General features: G+C 38.3%; 2 protein-coding genes across 2 annotated transcripts; both read left to right on the top strand.

Annotated features, from left to right (window-relative positions):
* The first annotated feature begins 10,745 nt into the window (after positions 1–10,745).
* On the top strand, positions 10,746–12,041 carry LOC149656793 (uncharacterized protein F54H12.2-like). Its single transcript, XM_089844632.1, has one exon. The coding sequence runs from the start codon at positions 10,746–10,748 to the stop codon at positions 12,039–12,041; it is 1,296 nt and encodes a 431-aa protein (XP_089700758.1).
* A 2,380-nt stretch (positions 12,042–14,421) lies between these two features.
* On the top strand, positions 14,422–14,955 carry LOC149656792 (uncharacterized). The gene has a single exon (XM_089844631.1). It carries the CDS (start codon positions 14,422–14,424, stop codon positions 14,953–14,955), a length of 534 nt encoding a protein of 177 aa, XP_089700757.1.
* The last annotated feature ends 3,397 nt before the right edge of the window (positions 14,956–18,352 follow it).

The raw sequence follows: 18,352 nt of genomic DNA, 5'->3' as shown, positions 1-18,352 counted from the left end.
CGGTCGTTAGAGCAGCAAAGTGAAATATAGAAACGGTTTAAATTATAGCTCTCTCAACTTTAAATGAATAAATATAAGGTTTAAATATACTTATAATAGGAATTATAGGACTAAGGATGTCACTTTGGGAAATAGTGAGGTAGAGTTATAATTCAGTCTCCATTACGCCCACTATTAAAAAAGGTCTCCCTCCTAGCTATCGAAATTTCAAAGTATATTCATTTAATATGGAAGTCTCTAGCTTAATGGACTAATCGTGTTTTAATTCGAGCCATATTGTAATGTTTTAAATAGCTATAATTATATTAGACAAAGTCCCCTTATTAAACATATCGTTTTTGAGTTACTTAAAAATACTGTTCAAAGTAGACAAAGACATATAAAAGTAAACGAAAAGCGGAAAAATGGATACTTTTGAAAACTTGATTACAATTTTCAATTATTTAAGAAAATAACTGCATTAGTGGTTTTTAATCCAAATTCTATTTTCTGGAAATATTTTATGATTAAATGACATCATAGAAGTTTCAGTGAAAGCAGTTAGTTGGCAGTTTGTTATTAGTATTTTTTAACGAATTTTCCACTAAATTAAGCGGAATTGTTTTTAAATCTCCTTGAAACGAGCTTTACCAAATTTGTTTTGAACAGAGGGACACCGCCAAAGATTGCGAGTTTCAGTAATTCTCGCAATGCCGTGTGATATGAACTTCTGACTAATGAAAGTGAAAGCTTTATAGATTGTACATATCGTATATTAAATAGTATTTATTTTGAAAATAACCCATCCAGCAAAAGCACGAGAAAAACACAGTGATATAGATAATAGCAAAAGGAGATGATCTAAAAGGACATAGCTTTCCAGCCTAGGAATAAGGGTAATGTGTGTCAGGTTATCTCTAACGAACGTCTCATCTCGAATGTTCCTAAAACCTGATATCCCAAGGCTAGGCCGAATGCATTTACTGTAGAGTAAATGGTTGTTGAACACCCAAAGTTTTTCTCTACTAACATTTTTCTCGGCGCCAACTAACATCAGCCGCGGAAAGCTGGGTCTCACTAAAAAATTCCACCCCCCTTAAAAAAGGTACGAATTTTTACAAAACTTGTGTTGAGCTTTTCGGCCAATAGAGACGTAGATCCACTCGCGTAGATCTTAGGCGATCGGAGTTTACGATATGGCGGAGCAAGTTAGGTTTATATTAGTGATGCCGCGAATATTGATTTTGCCGAATACCGAATACCGAATATTCGGCCATGCTCTCGGCCGAAGCACCGAATATTCGGCCACCGAATATTCGGGCGTAAGATATGTGCAACTCGCGCGAAACCGGTTATGAGCTGTAACCCGTTCCGCGAAATACGTACATCCCCCGCACGGACGGCAATGGAACAGGTCTCATCATGGAAGAAGAAGGGTATGGAATGGTGAGGTGAATAGGCAGACGGCTATGCGAAATGTAGGGTCACGTGGGAAAACTCTCCTCTCCTCTCGGCACTAGCTGTAACGCGAATACTGCTCTGCGCAATATTGGCGCGCAAGCAGAGAGAGGGATACACTGTTTAGATCCGCTCTCTACCGCCTCTGCTACAGCGCGCCTGCGCGGAAGCTTTCAACGTTGGTGATAAACTCGGGAAGGAGGGAATGAAAAGGGGGAAGTTACGATTTTTCAACGCGCTCTCTTTAACACTATAGGACCCGTCTATAGCGTCTTTAGGTTTTTTGGTTCATTTGCGAGTAGATCGTGTCACTATATGCTTTTTTATATTCATCACAACTAACCACTGGTGGATTATAAATATTAAAGTAAAAATTGTTATTGAAATAAATAATTTTTGAGTAATTTTTCCGTTTTTTTCCTTCATGATTGGAGATTCGGTATTCGGCCGAATATTACGAAATATTCGGCCGAATACCGAATACGAAAAAAATGGCCGAATAGGCCGAATACCGAATAGTAACCGAATATTCGTGGCATCACTAGTTTATATGTATTAATTTAGAAATGGATAAAGGGCTCTCAAAACAAACTCAGAGTATTTCCGTGCCAGAATAATATAATTCCGTCGGCTTCTAATTATGTCGAATTAATCACCCTCTTTAAAAACATTTGCACTCCACACGATACACCGTTTGTTTAAAAAACGCAAACACCGTGCACTTGGATGAACCCTCCATGCTTGAACTTACTCCGATAAAAAAATGAACCCCGCCTGTTTAACTTCACTCTCCACCGCTGTGGAGCGCTGCTTCAAAAGCTCGTTCTCGGTCGTGGCCGATATTTTAGAACTTTTATCTCTCCATTCACGCGAGCTCCGTTGGGAACTTTAAAAAGTAGGGGTGTGCGAATAGCACTTTTTGGGTATCGAACCGGTTATCGAATACCAAAAAATTTTCGTTATCAAATACCGAATCGAATAGTTTATTCCAAATCGAATACCGAATAGTTGGGCCTTGGTAATTTTTTTCCTTCCCGATTAATCGCGAATAGTTAAGCCTAGTAACCGCGAATATTTAACCCTAATATTCGCGAATACTAGGCCAACTATTCGCGGTTAATCGGGTAGTAACCCTAATATTCGCCAATAGTCAATTCAAAGCAAGGAGAAGAACATTTAGAAGCTCCTAAATTTCAAAATACCTATCCTCATTGGTGGTCAAGTATTTCTTAAAATTTTCCTATTCACTTGCTGGTAGTTTTTGATGGGGACAAATAAAATTGGGATGATATTTTATTAAATAAGGTGGGTCTCTCTAGTGCCAAGGACCAAAATTTATGGTAATTGAACTTTAACCGAATAGCCAGTTCGGTATTCGATATTCGAATCGAATAGTGAAAATGGGCTTATCGAATACCGAATCGAATTATTCGGTTCGGTATTCGATCGAATTATTCGATTGAAACGGTTAACCGCACACCTCTATTAAAAAGCTTAACGTCAGAACTTTCAGACACAGAGGCTACGGCAAAAAATCTTACATAGGAACTTGCAGCCGTATTCTACAGAAAAGTTAAGCTCCTCCTTCTGCCCTTGGCTCGCTGGTTGGACCGTCAACCATTGCCCTTGGCCTTTTAATTGGCTACGTCTACCGATGACGTTACATGCCTTGGCTCAGTGATTGGAGGTTCAACCGGCAAAAATAAGCCTTTGAATTCAGTTCAGTTTGAGTTTCAAGTTGAACCAAATTTCGGTGTAAGGTCAGTGTACAGTGTAAATTTGTCATCAAAGGTCAGTGCTGCAACCTTTAACCCGAAACGATTAAGCTATTAAAGCCACCTATCATATGAACTGAATAGTAATTTCGTGCCGTCTGCTCTTTTTTAATTTTAAATGACGTCACCGTATTTTAGACAGCCGCTTGTTAAGGTAACATCGTTTAATTTTGAGTAAGTTATATATTTTCACGTAAATAATGTGCTTGACATATTTGTATAAAAAATTAAAAACCAAATGCAATTGCCGAATTAAGAATTAAACGTCAAATCTTTCCGTTTCCATGTTGCTACTTTGATAACATCGAACCATACCTAAGCGTAATGAAGGCATAACGTGAAAAGCACACAGATTTTTGTGTCAGTAGTTTTATTGGTAATGGTGAAACAGTAATTTTTTCATTCCTGTGTAATTTATCTTCAACTTTTGAAGTTGTAATTACATGTATATTTATATGTTCTAACATTGGTAAGATTTATTTGTAGTTATTGTATTGAATTATACATAGTAATGAAACATGTTTAAAAAAACTAAAAAAAGGCGCCGCATTCCCTCTATGAGTTGAAGGTTGTACCCCTGGTGGTTATCAGTGACTTAGGTAACACGCCCATGAGAGGACAAAGATGTGACAACATATCACAAAGCAGGTAAATGACGTCCACCGCCAACAGAGAACCCTTTCCCGAGGTGACAATGAAAGGCAATCCTCAACAATATTCCACTCGTTATAGAAGAACGTGAAGCTCTGCGTATTGCAAATTTGGTAAGTTCTCGTAATGTATTACCCATGTTATAAATATTTTTTTTGTTCCAGGTATGTGCAAGCTTCTTGAATAGCCTTCCTCCAGTTTTTGCTGAAGATTCCTCAAAGAGCCTTCTGCTTTCCATGAACATGGTGCTCATCCACTTGCCACTGAAGAACACAGACATGGTCATAAGAATGGTTTCTATTCGACGTAGGGTATAATAGTCCACCTTCTGAAAATTTCATTTGGACATTTTTTTGAGATAGAGGGTTGCTGCAAAGTCAGTTAACCATTAAGAGTTACTGCGGTGTCCTTTTAATTTTATTCTTCACTTCAACATTTCATTGTTCTTTTTTCCATCATTCCTTGCTATTGTTTCTGCATGCATGGCCTTCCTTTATTGTTTCATTTATAAATGGGCTTCACTTTCTTATAGCTTAGTCGCTGCCTAGTAAGAAAAGCAAGAAACGCTCATAGCTTCCGCTAATGCATGTTTGGATGCCCTACTCATGTTTGAGTCTGTTTGGCAAATAATGACTGAAAATGAAAGGGCTAGGAATGAATACGAAAAGCTAAGGTTTAAAAATTAAAGGTTTAGACTGGAAACCGAGAGTATTCAAGCCAACATCATGACCGAAGTGAAAAATTGCAACCTGAAAATAATGACTAGTTTTGATTTTTGAAGACATGCTCAAGCGAAGCATGTTCTACTTTACTGTAGATAATTTTCTAAAAGCCATGATAGGTTGTTTGAATAACGTCTCCCTGTATTTCGATTAATTTCAATGCTCAATTTGGCATGCACGTTCTTCATGACGGCATGAACTCTCTCGATTATTGTATTCTCCTTTGTGATTTTATAATACTCATTGTAGATATTCTTTCAATTCATTTTCACCTAAGTTTCTTTAATTTCCAATTTGACACGTACTTTTTTTCATTCTCTCATTAAATAGTTATTTTTTTCGCGTTTAGTCCATTTAACTTATTACACGCGCTATTTGCGTGTATTTTATGATTTATTTCTCGCATACGTGTTAGTTTACTGTTAACTTATATTGTAATTTAGTAGTAATCTGTTACCGCCTTTAATGCTTTAAAACCGTTAAGGGCATGTTTTTAATCTGTTCACATTAGGATTATGTTGATAATGTCTAGCCTTTACTCAAGATGACATTATTTATAACCAGCATGCCAGCACCCAATCAGTCCCGATACGCTCTCAAACCCAAAAATTCAGCAATTTATTTTCCACGTGTATTAAACTTTACATATTTCTGACTGTCAAGAGTTCACTGCTCTTTTCTGTTGCATGATTGCAATTTACATCCTCCGAAGTCTTATGACCACATACCTATTTTAAATATAACTTAACTATTCTATTGTCAGAGCCAATAGTGGCTTAGACTGAAGAAGACCTTCGGGTCGAAAGCATTCCGCTTGTTATATTTATTAGAAAAATTTTACTTCTAATAAAGTATTAAATCATTACCATGAGTTTTTCTTCGCAAAATTAGTCTTTCTCTATTCTTTTGTCATTCATTAGACCTACTTCAGATTTACCATATTCATATTTAGAGAAACAAAGGGGTGATTATACCAATTGCTGCATACTGAAATGCTTACTTTTCAAGTAACTGTTCATTGGGAAGGTGTAAATATGGTTACTGGTTATGTTTTATAAGTTATGTCGATTTGCAGTTGTATAGCGCTAAGCGGGTGATCCGCGACTTCCAGTGTTAGTTGCGAGGCGCAAATGGCTTGACACTCAGTGTCTGGATAAGCTTGTTCGTCAGCAGTAGGAAGATATACCTCGTCTGAGAGAGGAAAGGATAAATATTGATTAAAGGGTAAGGGTGTATCTCGCTCATCAACACACCATTCCACGAGAATATGATAAGTGCGAAATTGCTAGTGCCACTAGAGCATGAACGAATCATGGAGTTGCTCTTGCGATTTTGGTCATGCTAAGTGCTCAAATAAGGCTTTAACCATTCAGTTACCACGGGCGATCAGCATTCAGCCCTCTCACCTTTTTATTGCAGTGACTTCTATACTGTGATCGACAGTTGCCACACAATCTGAACAAGTAATAAATCATAAAAGAAATAAATTAAATGTTTTTATTTAAATCGGATTTTTAAGGGGCAAAATTAAAGAGTTTAGTTGAATACTTCATAAATTAATTAATCCTTCATAAATTACAAACACCACTTTACTCGACACGTTGATCAACGTCGGGAGGTTGATAGAAAGTGTTGAAATGCCGTCTGCTGTAAAGTGCGTTCAGCACATAGTGTTACCGAAGCAACCATTAAAACCGGTGTTTAACCGGTAACTCATTTGTCAGTTTTTGAAAAAAAATTTGAAATTGGTGTATAATTTGATAGTTTACATCTGAGTCTGCGCGGAATTTGCACCAATCACTGAGGCAAGGCATGTAACGTCATCGGTAGACGTAGCCAATTAAAAGGCCAAGGGCAATGGTTGATGGTCCAACCAGCGAGCCAAGGGCAGAAGGAGGAGCTTAACTTTTCTGCAGAATACGGCCGCTGGTCCTCCGGAATTTGCCTAGTACCTAAAAAGGAAAGTGGATGGATATTCTGTATCGATTACAGACCTCTTAATAAGGTTACTAAACCTGATCCCTATCCTCTTCCTAAGGTAGAAGACATTTTGTTAGGCCTAAATAAGCCAAAATACATAACTTCGTTAGACTTAATGAGTGGGTACTTTCAGGTCCTTATGGATCCTGATAGTATTTGCAAGACAGCCTTTGCTTCCCCTTTTGGAAAGTATGAATTTGTGGTGATGCCTTTCGGCTTGTGCAATGCACCCACCACTTTCCAAAAACTCATGGATGAGGTGTTTAGAGATAAATCTCAATTAACTATTTTTGTTTATTTAGATGATCTTATCATTACTTCCCGTACTTGGAAAGAGCACCTTAATGCATTAGAATATGTTTTTAGACAATTAACTAAGGCTGGTCTTACTCTGAACTTAACGAAATGTCACTTTGCTAAACCGTCTACATTAATTTTAGGTCATGTAATAGACAGCACAGGTATACATGTAAACCCGGCTAAAACAATAGCTATTAAGCAGTTTCCTAGACCAACAGATGTTAAGTCTCTGTCGCGTTTTTTAGGCTTTACGGGATGGCATAGTAGGTTTGTACCCCATGATGCGGAGATAGTAGCTCATTTATACCGTCTTAAGCGTAAGATCATCCAATGGGTCTGGAGTGAGCAATGTGAAGAAGCCTTCTTAAAATTAAAAGCAGCTATAGTACATGCTAATGAGCAACCTGTTTACCATTATGATCCCAGTAAACATACGTACCTAACCACAGATGCTAGCAACATTGGTTTGGGCGCTATGCTTAGTCAGAAAGAGGGAAAGGTAGAATACCCTATAGCTTACGCTTCTACCCTGCTTAATGCGGCGGAAAAGAATTATTCCACATATGAGAAAGAATGCTAAGATATATTTTGGGCTATTAATCGATTCAAGCATTTCTTAGATGGGAAGGACTTCACACTGATCATAAACCTCTACAATAGTAGGTAAAAAGTGGGGCATCCAGCTCACCCGGGAGTCGGGAGTCCAGGTTATTTCTATGGGGAGTCGGGAGTTAATGTTATTTCTATGGGGAGTCACGACTCCCAGGTGAGCTGGATGCCCCACTTTGGTATACTATCTCCAAGGAGTTAACGTTATTTCTATGGGGAGTCTTCTTCTATGGGGAGTCAAGAGTTATAATGTTATTTCTATGGGGAGTCACGACTCCTACGAGTTGGATGTCCCCACTTAGGTATACTATCCCTAAGGATAGGGAGGGGGTCAGACAGGGGGACAGACAGGTGGTAATATACTTCCGCGTTCTACTAGAGAATGAGTGTCCATAGGTGTATACTTTGCGTACGATCGAACAACATCTGTTTTAATAGGGGGGGGGGATGATCCCAAATCATTGAGGAGGAATGTCGTTTGTTTCACCTAATAATAAGGGGGGAGGGTGTATGAAATGTTTTCATTTAATTCGAGGTAAATAATCCCATCACCGTTAGTATATAAAAGAGTGAAAACGTGACTAGTTTTGCATTTAACAGTCGGATAAGTTGTTGAAAAGATGTCTGAATCCGGGGAAAACACTTCTGAAATGGAGAGGTAAGTTTTTTAGCCTGCTGAAATTATTCGCGATTTTTTAAGTTATTATTACATTGAAAGAAACACCTTTTTAGTAATGACGTATCAGCTAACACATCTCCAATGGCAAACGGGTTTGATTTAATATATAAGGAACCTCTTGTTGACCCCTACAAAAAGGTGGATGGTACTACGACGAAATTTATAACTATCAACCGTCGACGTTGCACGAATGAATTATTTCTGAACATAAGAGTTTTTAGATATTCACTCCCCTTAAAAAAATATTTACCAACTATGGAGGGGGTTGTGTTAACTAAATTTCATGTCAATGGTCTAGTTAAATTGACGAGTAGTTTGTCCATTGAAACTTTCGGGTTTCGTCAAAGTATAACCCCAAAGGAGAGAATGTTTTCTTTGTCGGAAAATTTTCTATCAAACGATGCGTGGGCGACTGTACTCGATGAATTGGAGGAAGATCAGGTGCTATTACTACGTCGTAAGAAGGACTCATCAAGTGTTTCCGGGATAACTTTAACTCTGAAAGAGTGGGAAGCCCTTTCTCAGTCCATCGACACCATAGAATTTCTCTACAACCATGGCAGTCTCATGAAGAATTTTGAGATTAAGGAAACTCTAACATATTATTTAAAGGCCGCTATCAATAAAATCGCGTCGAACGAGTGTAATGGTTGTCAACTGCAGATGGGGAATCAACTTGGACACCCCTGTATCACCAATGATTGGGCTACTAAGGTCCGACTTTACTTCGAACCAGCCAAAGAGTCCTTAGAGTTAGAGGGAATATACGGCGTTATATATTTTTATCAGCATGCCCTGAATAGAACAGCCGAAGCTGCACGTTCATTCGTAGATGTTTCGACTATTGTAAAAACTTTTCTTTCATCTGGTAAACTTAAAGCTGATATCCTAAATCAGGAATCAACTGAGTGGGGTATTTCCCCTAGAATTATCGACTCCTATGTAAATCATATAAAGTCCTGATTGTAAATTTGTAAACCTTAATGCGAGTGAAAGTAAATAAAATGATTTAAATATCTTTATTTGTCTGATTTAGTTCATATATCAGTTAGCGGTTGGTTAAATAAGACGTTAACAATATGAGGGATTCGTTTTATTTGTTCGCTATATCTACAGCGAGTCTAGATGTATTTAAAGATAATACCCAGAGTCGTTTCAAAATGTTACTCCCGAAGGAAATAATTCTAAATGGGGAATATGAGGTGGGGTTAAAAGAGCTTATATTACCCACTGAATATGATAATATACCAATCACGGCAACGTCGTTCAATCTTTATAAACACCCTGTTAATCGTAGGAAAATAAGGACTTTCGAGTTACCTTATTCCGAGTGGGGTGATAGCGTACTTGATGGTTTAGATATTTATTATTTAATCGCAAATAGTTTGGTTTTCCATTTGGGGGATGACGGAACCGTTAACATAATTGACCATGGTGATGAAAAAAAGAGGAAACTGGAGATTGAGTTAAAGCCGAATATAGAACTTCAATTAGACAAACAACTAGCCGACTTCATAGGTTTCAGAGAGGAGTTGCTAACGGGAAATTCCAAATCAAAGCACTTACAGTTCATGTTTTTAAAACCATCCGGTGAGAAATATGACTTTATGAAAGCGTCAAACGTTATTCACGTTAATAGTATAAAGAAAGAGGAGGCAACAGTAATCAACCTTAATATTGATAAGGGATACTATAGAACTATTGAAGATCTGTTCAATAATATTAAGAGTAAATTACCGGACAATATCAAAAATCAGATACACTTCGAGAAAAAATTGGACGGACGAACACTGATGAGAGTTAATTCAAATTATTCTATTGAATTTCCCGCGGATTCTCCCGAACTAGGAAATATTTTAGGATTTACAGGGAACCAAATCGGTATAAGATTAACCGGCTCTGTTAAATCTAGAGGTATCCCCGACATCGCGAAAGGTGTTCAAAATTTATTCGTCTATTCATCATTAGTTGAGGAAACACCTGTCGGCGATACATATGCCCCAATATTAAAAATCATCCCATTTAATAATGTGGGGAAACATCGTGAAATCATGTCTTTGGAATATAATGAACCTGATTATTTTAAACTCAAGTCGAATATAATTGAAACGGTTGAAGTCAATATAAGAACTAGCGATGGGAGTTTCCTGGCATTTCACCGCGGACAGACCATAGCAAAAGTGCACATACGGAGACGGAACAAGGATGGAAAATAACCCATATGTTATATATTTCTCCCAAGTCGGGGGTGATCTACCTTATTTCTCCTCCCCACCTACACATTCCGGTGCCGGGTTTGGTTCCATTTTCAAAAATATATTTTCTTATCTGAAACCAATATTTGCACCCGCCGGACGTTTACTTAAAAACGAGGCTCTGAAAGCTTCAGCAAACGTATTATCAGATTTGGCTGAAGGTGCTAATTTTAAGGAGAGCGCTAAAACTCGACTCAAGAATGCAGGAACCAATATAATCAGTGGACTCCAATCAGGGAAAGGAAGACATTTAAAGAGACGACGAAAGACTAAGGAGTCCATTTCTAACGTGAAACACAAGCGGGTCAGACGGAAAAAAGATTACTTAGATTAAGCAATGGCACTTTTGATGTCTAATTTAGATTTTTTCAACGAACCGATTACCAATCACTGCATTGAACAATCGGAGACTGTTTTATTCAAACCGTTAGGTAATTTATCGACAACAGGTGCACCCATCGAGTATTTAGTTCATGGCACCCCGGATTATTATTTAGCTTTAGCTCAATCTTTAATAGAAATTGTTGTTAAAGTTACCGAGGAAAATGGTGATAATTTGCCAGCTGGGGAGCAAGTAGCCCCCGTAAATAATTTCATAAACGCGATTTTATCACAATTAGACGTTTATTTGAATGACACCTGTATATCTAACGGTCTCCCAACATACGCTTACAAAGGCGCGGTAAGCGATCTTCTTAATTTCGGTAGTGAAGCGAAGAAAACATACCTCGCTACACGTTTACTAACTGAAGGAAATGATGGTATTAACGTCAATACGGCATTTTCAAAACCGGAAAGCGGACTCAAAAAACGTCAGGAAGAGATAGCAGAATCAAAATCCGTACAATTAATTTCCAATATTCATCATGAAATCTTTAACTCTGATAAATTTCTATTGAACGGGGTATCATTGAGATTGAAATTCAGTAGAAGTAATCCCGCATTCGCACTCTTAACTCCAACTAATAATACAAAGAGTTATAAAATAAATATCATAGACAGCACACTGTATATCAGAAGGGTTAAAATTAATCCGGATATAGTACTCGGCCACTTAATGGCCTTAGAGAAAACAACAGCTAAATACCTGTTGAATCGAATAGAATGTAAACTGTTTACAATCCCCACCGGTTCCATGGAGACCCTACGTGACAATTTATATATGGGGAAACTCCCCCAAAGACTGACCATAGGAATTGTGCGCTCATCAGCTTTCAATGGTCACTACCATCAAAACCCTCTCGCATTTGAACATTTAGGTTTAAATTACTTAGAGGTGACTATCGGTAATCAGAGATTCCCTAACGAGGGTTTCAGACCATCATTCGCGCAAAATATGTGTAAGAGGGAGTACTTGAGCTTGACTGAGGGATTGAATAATTATAAGAAGGACAGTGGCAATAATATAACATTCGATGACTATATAAACGGGAACACCCTTTACGTTATCGACTTAACTCCAGATCAATTATCGGGCGAAAGTCATAGAGAACCAGTTCGAACTGGGAATTTACGTTTGCATATGAAATTTAACTCTCCAGTAGCTCATAACCTATCCGTCATTCTCTTCGCTGAATTTGAATCACTCCTACAAATATCTCGGGATCGTGGTGTTATTTACGAACAGGGATGAATTCAAATGAAATAAGAAACATTTTAAAATGTACTGTCGGTAAACGCGCGATCGGTGTTTTTCCCTCTAATCATATACCCAAGTGTAACCTTAAAGAATACGGGTTGTGTCTTAACAACGAGGATTGCGCGAAACCCGGAAGTCACTGGTTAGGACTATACGTAAAAAATGGGAAAACAACTTTCTTCGACAGTTTCGGATTATCACCTGAAGTGTATGAACTAAGCTTTATAAGAAAACTAACCAAACATTTCGAATACCAGAAATATCACCTGCAAAATGTATCTACTAAAGTCTGCGGTTTACACGTAATATATTTCCTGTTACTAATGTCTAAAGGGTGGTCTTTAAAAAAAATTATTAATACCTATTGTAATAATACTATGTTAAATGATATTATGATAACTTTGCATATTTACCGGGAATTAAATAGGAAAAGAAAATGTATGCTTCGCCTCTAGTAAATAAATATTCGTAAACAAATGCTGATTTTTTATCCCATCGGGAAAATATTTATTTTCTTAATTTGTTTTTATTTTTTATTTTATTTAATTTTTCTTTAAAAAAAACTTGAAATACCGTCACCGTCCACCAATCCATCCTCTAGAGACGGTCTAGAGTCCTCCGTTGGTTGTTGGAATCTTGGCCTTTTTTGAGCCCTAGACCGTCTTAGGGGTGGCGGCTGAGTTGGTGGTGGTGGTGCCATTGGTGGTACGGTGACTGCGAATTCCTGAGGTTGGGGAGGTGCAACCGGAACTACGGACAGGGATGATGTGGCTACATCCATCGATCCTCCGAAAAGGTTTAGGAACATCTCCCCGCGCGCTCGGTTCTCAGTGGAGATTCTCGGGTCCCTTAACTGCACCTAACACACGCACACACACACACACACACACACATATTTATTAAATTTTCATTCTCTTTATTTATAAATAAAAGTTTCTTATATTACTCACCTCCATCACCCCGCCGCAATTGCAGAATTTTTCCCTCAGTTTTCTTACATTCGGGAAGTATGGGAGATGCACCTCCACAACACCCCTTTCCTCCATGCATACCATTTCATTGAAAAACATGTTGTGCATGACTTGTATGGTGTTAACCATTTCCTGGTAGGTGAAATTTAACTCGGGACGCTTAGCCCCGAACCACGAGTAGATTAAAATGGCTTTAGTCTCCGTACTAGTCATTTTGCGCTTATGATTTTATTACCCAAAGTTCCGTATTTATATACAAAATATCCACGGCTTGTATAATATGATATATTATTTATCCCCACATGTGTTTCACGAACATTGAGGCTCTAAGTAACTATTAAGGATTGGATTAAATAAAAATTATACTAAGGATGTTATGTTTTGATGGGTGTATTCGAAGTTCCCGAACTTTCGATGTCTTTATTGTATTATTTATGTCATATTTATATCAAAATTAACAGGTGCTAATTGAAAGAATGAACGTTGAATTTCTGTTTTGTTCTTTTTCTTAATTCCCATCTTCTATAGTAACACGTTATCACCAGCTATAGGATGGAACCAAACATGTTTTGCTAGTAAACCCCCCCCCTTGAATTGTATTTCACTGCTTCATTTAATTCTGTTCCCTCTACAGTAACCTAATATAATTTGCCAGGTGCTATATGAAAGAATCAAATATGTTTCCGCGTCTAAACATCAATCCTCCAAATTTTGTCGCGTTGTTTCCCTTAACATAGTTATATGAAGTAAACAAATATGTTTTGCGTGTAAACATGGCCCCCTTCAAATCCCGTTTTACTTAATTTTCATCTTGTATAGTATCCTAATTCTTCTATACTCACACAACCTAATTTTGTCAGGTGTTACACGAACGAGCCATTTTTGTGGATCTGTTTTATTATTATTATTATTTTTTTTTTTTCCCGATCGTTTATTTTCAGGGTAATAATTACGTTAGACGTTTAATGAAAGGGGGGAGTTTGGGTGCATACGGGGTGGAGATATAATCCAATACTTTGTCTATTGCACATGTGAATCAAGTATTTTGATGTAGTTGACGTTGATTTGAAATTTGGCAATTAGACTTAATGGATCTAAGAAACCTATCACGCGAAAACAGGGGTAACAATTACATCTTAGTATGTGTTGACACTTTCAGTAAATACGCATTTTTAAAGGTGTTGAAAAATAAGAAAGGCGTGACGCTTGTTAAGGCATTTAAGTGCATACTTTCCAATTCTAACAATAGAGTCCCACGTCTCATTCACGTAGACAGGGGGAGTGAATTCTACAACCAAACTTTTAAGAAATTCATCCATTCTCGAAAAATGAAAATGTACTCTACAAGTACAGATACAAAGGCATCAATTTGTGAGAGATTAATAAGAACGTTAAAGGCACGTATGTATAGATATTTTACGAAATCGGGTTCTAGGAAATACATTCATATCTTAGATAAACTTACTTCCGCCTATAATAACTCGCATCACAGAGCAATTAAGATGAAGCCAATAATGGTATCCTCTAAAAATTCGAAGGAGGTATGGTTAAACTTGTACGGCAATCATGACTTTTCCCCACCCACCGATTATCAGTTTGATGTTGGTGACATTGTACGGATTAGCAAGACTAGAGGGGTGTTTGATAAGCGCTATCTACCATTTTGGTCAGAAGAACTTTTTAGAATAATTGAACGTATCCCTAGGACCCCGCCTGTATACCGGTTAAAAGATTTAAACGAGGATAAAATTGAGGGAATTTTTTATGAAAATGAAATTCAGAAAGTTGGGAAAGACCTTAAGAACTGCACGTTTAAAATCGAGAAGGTTTTAAGGAAAAGAAAAACAAAGAATGGTGTTCAATTATACGTTAAATGGTTGGGTTACCCCGAATCTTTCAATTCTTGGATTTTTAGTAACGAGGTTACAAAAGTATAGGTACCTCTCAAATCCATGTCATTCGTCTATGGGTCATGAAATGGATACGTGGTATTTGAAATTTATCCACCCCTCAGCTTGGTTAGTTACAGGGAGTTCGCAAAGTGGGAAGTCGGAATTCGTTTTCAAAATCTTAAGAAACCTTGAGAACAGCATCACGCCTAAAATACAACGAGTTTGCTATTGTTACGGGGCCTATCAGAGTAAATTCGAGGAATTGAGGAAAGTGGAACCCCTTGTAGAATTTCACAATGGACTCCCTCAAAATCTAGATGACTTTTTCGATCCGTCTATTAACAATTTAATAATAATAGATGATTTAATTAACGAGTCCAAAGATAATGTTAACATCGGAAATTTATTTATTAGAGGTTGTCATCATAATAGTTTATCAGTCATATTGCTTTCTCAAAATTTATTCAAAAATGGGAAAATCATGCGTGATGTTTCTTTGAACTCCCATTACATAATTTTAATGCGGAATCCTAGGGATCAGGGGCAAACAAAATATTTAGCGAATCAAATGTATAGCCACAACCCCAAACATTTAACCAGTGCATTTCACCACGCTACTTCGAAACCTTACTCCTATCTTATCATAGATACCCGTCAAGAAACACCCGATCTGCTTAGGCTGAGAACTAATTTTCTAGAGAAAGAGTCGATGATATTTTACATAAATGACGGTGGTTTTTCTAAATGATCAGCAGTATGAGACGGTACAGCACCTTAGACGGTCACCCTTTGAGGGATATTTCTCATCCTCTTTCTAACCCTCAAATAAAATCCGTGTGTGAAATCTGCTTAAATATAACGAAAGGGAACGTTGTTCTTCCAGTGAAAGTAAAAAATAGATTTAAGCGGTATAAAAACCTAATTAGAAAATTATCAAAGCGGAGAGTTTCACTAAAGGACAAACGGAAAGAACTTTCTAAATCACAAAACGGGGGTTTTCTCCCATTACTGAGCTCCTTGTTACCCTCCATTGTAAACGGGATATCAGCCCTACTCGGTGTAAAATGACATCCTCACGACCTATGGTTTTAGTACCATATGGACAATTGGAGTCAAACAAGAGTGTGTTGGATAATCGAATGACAGCGTTAGATCGTGACATGTATGATATATTGAGGGAGACAGGAATGTCCTCCCAGGAAAAGGCTAAACGATACATGAACCTGCTAGAAAATTTCCTACATAATAAAAGCAAAATGCAACCAGATGTAGTTCATGTCGATAACCTTCCATCCCAGATTCCGACCACTACAACACAATCACCACATCCACCAAATCTAAACATAATACCCAATGTTAAGCCACAGACGGCAACCCCACCTAATAACAACGCTGTAACAAGAACTCCAACATCTGAAACAGCTTTAAAAAATAAAAAGGGGAAAAAATCACTCAACGTGTCTCGAAAGCCTAAAATTAAAGCAGGAAAAACGAATGAAACCAGTAAATCACCATTAAAATTATTCGATGATGCACTAAATAATTCCGAATTATCACCAAGTTACATCCTCACAAGGAACAGAACGAAATTCAAGAATTCAAAATGTAGTGTGATCAAAAAACCTATTGTAATCAACTGGAAAACATTATAATAAAACTTTGACATTCCTAGAAATTCTTCCTTCCAAATTAAAATACCCCTCAATAATGTTATCAATCATCAGACTCTTATTAGAACAACTGTTATCACTCTTACAAGGGGAAATATATTTCCAGACAACATTCCTCCTCAATGTCCCCCCCCTCCCCCTATTAAAACAGATGTTGTTCGATCGTACGCAAAGTATACACCTATGGACACTCATTCTCTAGTAGAACGCGGAAGTATATTACCACCTGTCTGTCCCCCTGTCTGACCCCCTCCCTATCCTTAGGGATAGTATACCTAAGTGGGGCATCCAACTCGTAGGAGTCGTGACTCCCCATAGAAATAACATTATAACTCTTGACTCCCCATAGAAGAAGACTCCCCATAGAAATAACATTAACTCCTTAGAGATAGTATACCAAAGTGGGGCATCCAGCTCACCCGGGAGTCGTGACTCCCCATAGAAATAACATTAACTCCCGACTCCCCATAGAAATAACCTGGACTCCCGACTCCCGGGTGAGCTGGATGCCCCACTTTTTACCTACTTACAATGGCTTTACACACGCACTGACCCTTCATATCGCATATTACGTTGGATTATGTATCTGCAGACTTATAAATTTAAGGTAGAATATCGTAAGGGCGTCGAAAACGTAGTTGCGGACGCGTTGTCCAGAGATATTCCTTCCGAAGGCTGTGTTAGGAGCTATACTTAGTCCCAGACCTAATCAGAACGCTATTCCTCCTCCACTGCCTCCTGTCATGGATACATTTAATTTAGCGGATATTGCGCGTGAACAGGCATTGGACCCCTCCATTCAAACTCTAAAGACAGACTTAGAGACTAACGATAGGATCAATCCCCTATTCGAAGTTGTTGATGGTTTAGTCTATAGGAGACGGTATGGTAACATGGCATTATGCTAGGTATTTATGTAGGTAACGAACACCGCCATTGGGATCGAAATCTTGATCTCTTAGAGTTTTCTCTTAACACTACACCTCATGAAACAACAGGGCGCACACCGTTCTATTTAAATCATGGTAGAGAAGCTCGCTTACCCTGGGAAATAGCTTTGGAGCCTTTCCATCCTCCTGATTTAACCCAGGTTGGAGATAATTTAGAGACTAGAGTTACCCAATTACAGGCCGATGTTCAAGCCGTTAGGACTCACATAGATCGTATGCAAGCGAAGCAACGATACTATTATAATCAGCGTAGGGAAGATTGGGACTTAGATGTAGGCATGTTTGTATGGAAAACCACACACCCCCTGTCCCATGGTGCTTCTTATTTCTCAGCTAAGTTAGCTCCCAAATGGGATGGACATTATCGCGTCATCGAGCGGTTGGATAAATTACGCTACGTGCTGGAGGAAGTGGCTACTGGTAAACGATCGTTGGAAAATATAGCTCATCTCAAGCTATATAGAACAACCGATCAGTTATTGCCGTCATCTACACAAGAACCCGACCAGGAAGACCCGCCTTCAGGAGCATTGCACCCGACTGACTCAGAACCTGAGTCAGAAGGCGTTTCTGATGAGCCCACACGTCCGCAAGAGTCGCCTCATACCAGTCCACGGTGCTACACTTTAAGAGACTTGGCCTGTGCCAGTCCTAGCCCTCCTCGTCCAACTGCTCCAGCAAAGACGCCTTCCGCACAACTTCGTCCACGTGTCACGGCTCATACTGGTGCTTACGACGATCATGGTCCTGTTTCACCACAGCCTGGTCCGAGTTCGGCACCACAGTATGTTCCACCACCGGATCTGGGAGGACCTGACCGGA

Source organism: Phalangium opilio, unplaced genomic scaffold, assembly GCF_054372755.1.
Source record: "Phalangium opilio isolate 3A_F unplaced genomic scaffold, DU_Popi_V2 ptg000077l_1, whole genome shotgun sequence".
NCBI classification, from domain to species: Eukaryota; Metazoa; Arthropoda; class Arachnida; order Opiliones; family Phalangiidae; genus Phalangium; species Phalangium opilio.
The sequence above is the reverse complement of the archived record's forward strand: the minus strand, read 5'-3'. Positions and strand labels throughout refer to the sequence as shown.